The sequence below is a fragment of the Octopus bimaculoides genome, chromosome 2, assembly GCF_001194135.2.
Source record: "Octopus bimaculoides isolate UCB-OBI-ISO-001 chromosome 2, ASM119413v2, whole genome shotgun sequence".
In the NCBI taxonomy this organism is placed as follows: Eukaryota; Metazoa; Mollusca; class Cephalopoda; order Octopoda; family Octopodidae; genus Octopus; species Octopus bimaculoides.
Window position 1 is genome coordinate 143,313,294 of NC_068982.1, and position 2,980 is coordinate 143,316,273.

Below are 2,980 nucleotides of genomic sequence, written 5' to 3' on the forward strand. Positions count from 1 at the left end.
ATATATTTATATATATTTATATTTATATATATTTATATATATATATATATATATATATATATACATATACATATATATGTATGTGTGTGTGCGCGCGGGCGGGAATGTTTGGTTCTGTGTGTGTATGTGTGTGTATGTATGTGTGCGAGAGTATGTTTGGTTCTGTGTGTGCGTGTGTATGCTAAGCTAATGCATTTACAAGAGAAAGCTATATTACCTAACCCCTTTACACTTTAGATGTATCCACAATTTCTCTAAACTTTATTGCCACAATATAATTATAAGAACGTTTTGTGAGTATTTGTAAGAATTTAAATAGATTATAAAATCACGAGCTACATTATTGATAATGCCGCATCAATATCCCGGATTATGGCGGAGAAGATACACATTGAAACTCAAATATATTTTAGATATTCGTGTAAATATTCTCTCATTGACTCTGTTTAGTAAACCTAAGCTCCCAACGATTGACCTAGCTATCACTCCTGGTCAAGATTACTTCACTTCTCTTATGATTATTGAAGGTATCGTACAGGAATGAATATGTAAGTGACGATCTAAAGAAGGAGCTTCCAACAATTCCATCGACTTTCAAAAAATAGCAGCTAAATCTCCTTACACCAGTCTGTTGTTATCTTATATCTAAATGTTATGTCTCAACGCTACTGCTATCTAGCACCTTCGGATGATCTCTACTCAACCGCTACACAGCTGCTATTCAACACTCCTACCACGGCCAGACAACCTCTATTTATATGTCTTGGGAGAACCTACTTCTTCGCCTGGAGGCGTCGACACAACACTAAATTATTTAGTCTGGAAGACGTTGTGTCCATGACTTTGAGAGATTGGATATATATGATAATTCTGTCCTAAATACAATATGCTTGACTAAAAATTGGGAGGGTCATGGATAGAACTCTTTTAATCATGAGGCTTTAATTACACTCGCCTACCCTTCTTTCTAGCTGTGTTGTTTATTTTAAATAATAAATCTCTCATTGACTCGTACATCTATATTAAGTAAATTATCAACGAAAGCATGTCAAAAGCCTCTACGTGATGACTCATCCTGTTAGAAACGGATGTCAAACCTCCCTCAAATGAGGCCTTATTCTTGCAATAATAAATCGCATTTTCGATAATGTATTCCAGATTATATACTATATCTGAAACGAAACAAGGGATTCTCACATGTGGAATGCCTTCCAACAAAGTTCTGCTCGATGTTGGCGGTCACAGGACTATACAGGAACCCTTCCATTTAGACTGATTTCTACAAGATAGCGTGTTAATGGAGCGAGAGTTCCTCAGCATTCCTGATTCTTCCATTTCTGTCTGTCATCGATGACGTTTTAAGCTCTTTGATAATGAATTCGAGTGTCTTCTAGCAAATGATTGATGTTTTTGCTGTTCTACTCTTCCCCGTTTATCATGAAAAGAATGCTAGAGATCTCCAGTTTTTATCTCCTTGTTATGTCAGCAGTGACCAATAAATCTCAGCCTGTACTTTCGTATTGCTCTGTGATATATGGAATGCCTTGCTATAACTTTATTATTCAAGTGGTGATGCAACGAAATATTTAGAACAGCACGATGCATTCTCGCCTACGTGCCATTTAGAGTTTGCTTCATGGGAGCTGCATGTGTCCATGTTATCGAACCATAAAATAAAACTGTTTTAACTGCAGCTCTGAACAAGTCTATTTTAGTTTTGCGCGTAAGATTAGATTTTCATATCATATACAAACAAAAAATACAAGAATTATAATCACTACACTTCCTCTCCAATAATATTGGACATTCGATTTTGTCCCGCAAACGTAACGTATCTGAAGAAGGTCTGCTATATTCCCAATATTTAGTTTAATATTAACGGTTTTTACTCTCCGTAAAGCGTTGATTATTTTTAGGGCAGTATTGATATTATTCGTATAATACATGATTTTTATTTATATCTGTAGCAAACTAACGGAGAATGGAACGGTTTGGTGCGATCCATACTGGATGATAAAGCAGATTTTATCATGACTTCAATGAAAATTACTCCAGAACGTAGCAAAGCCGTCGACTTCACCGTACCATTTTTGGAAACAGGCATCACCATTATTGTGGCCATTCGAGAAGGAGCTGTCTCACCAACTGCCTTTCTAGGTAAATCAAACTTATTATGTCTCTTTTGCTTATAATAGCAGTTTTTTTTTTTTTGCATTATTTTCTATTAAACCTTCTTTACTATCTTCGCAAACGTTTTATAATTCAGTTGTGTCTATATCTTTGATCCTTCGAACAAGTGGGTGTTCAACTTTTACTAACTCAATGACCCTCTTTTAAATATTTATATATTTTTTGTGAAAGGCGCGTGGCTTAGTGGTTAGGGCAGTCGGCTCACACTCATAAGGTCATGAGTACGATTCCTTGCGACTGTCCCTTGAGCTAGACACTTGATTTCTCGTTGTTCCAGTCCACTAAGCTGACAAAAATAAATAGTATCTGTTTTCGAAAGGATGACCTTGTCACATTCTGTGTCACACTGAAACTCTTTGAAAACTACCTTAATTTTACGCGTGTTCGTGCAGTGCTCAGCCACTTGCACGTGAATTTCAGAAGCAGGCTATTTCATTGATCGGGTCAACTGGATCCCTCGTCGTCCTAACCGACGGAGAGCCAGTGTACTCGTTTTATTCTAATACTGAGATCCACTTAACAATTAATACTTTTCTCAGAGAAATATTTCTCACATTTTGTTTACAATAAATGTTGTCTTGTAAACACATGCCTTGTAAGCGTTTCCTATGACGTTCCTTTTTCTTTTATTCGTTTCAGTCATTTGACTGTGGCCATGCTAGAGCACTACCGTTAGTCGAACAAATCGATTCCAGGACTTAGTCTTTGTAAGCCTAGTACTTATTCTATCGGTCTCTTTTGCCGAACTGCTAAGTTACGGGGACATAAACATACCAGCATCGGTTTTCAA

The 2,980-nt window shown here is 36.6% G+C and overlaps 1 protein-coding gene across 1 annotated transcript in view; it reads left to right on the top strand.

The window, feature by feature from the left end:
- Positions 1 to 2,980, top strand: part of LOC106880576 (glutamate receptor ionotropic, NMDA 2A) — a 157,764-nt gene that overhangs the window by 12,500 nt on the left and 142,284 nt on the right. Inside the window, exon 3 of the mRNA XM_052965894.1 lies at positions 1,968 to 2,157. Within this exon, the coding sequence (XP_052821854.1) occupies positions 1,968 to 2,157 (190 nt within the window). The remainder of the gene's footprint in view (positions 1 to 1,967; positions 2,158 to 2,980) is intronic.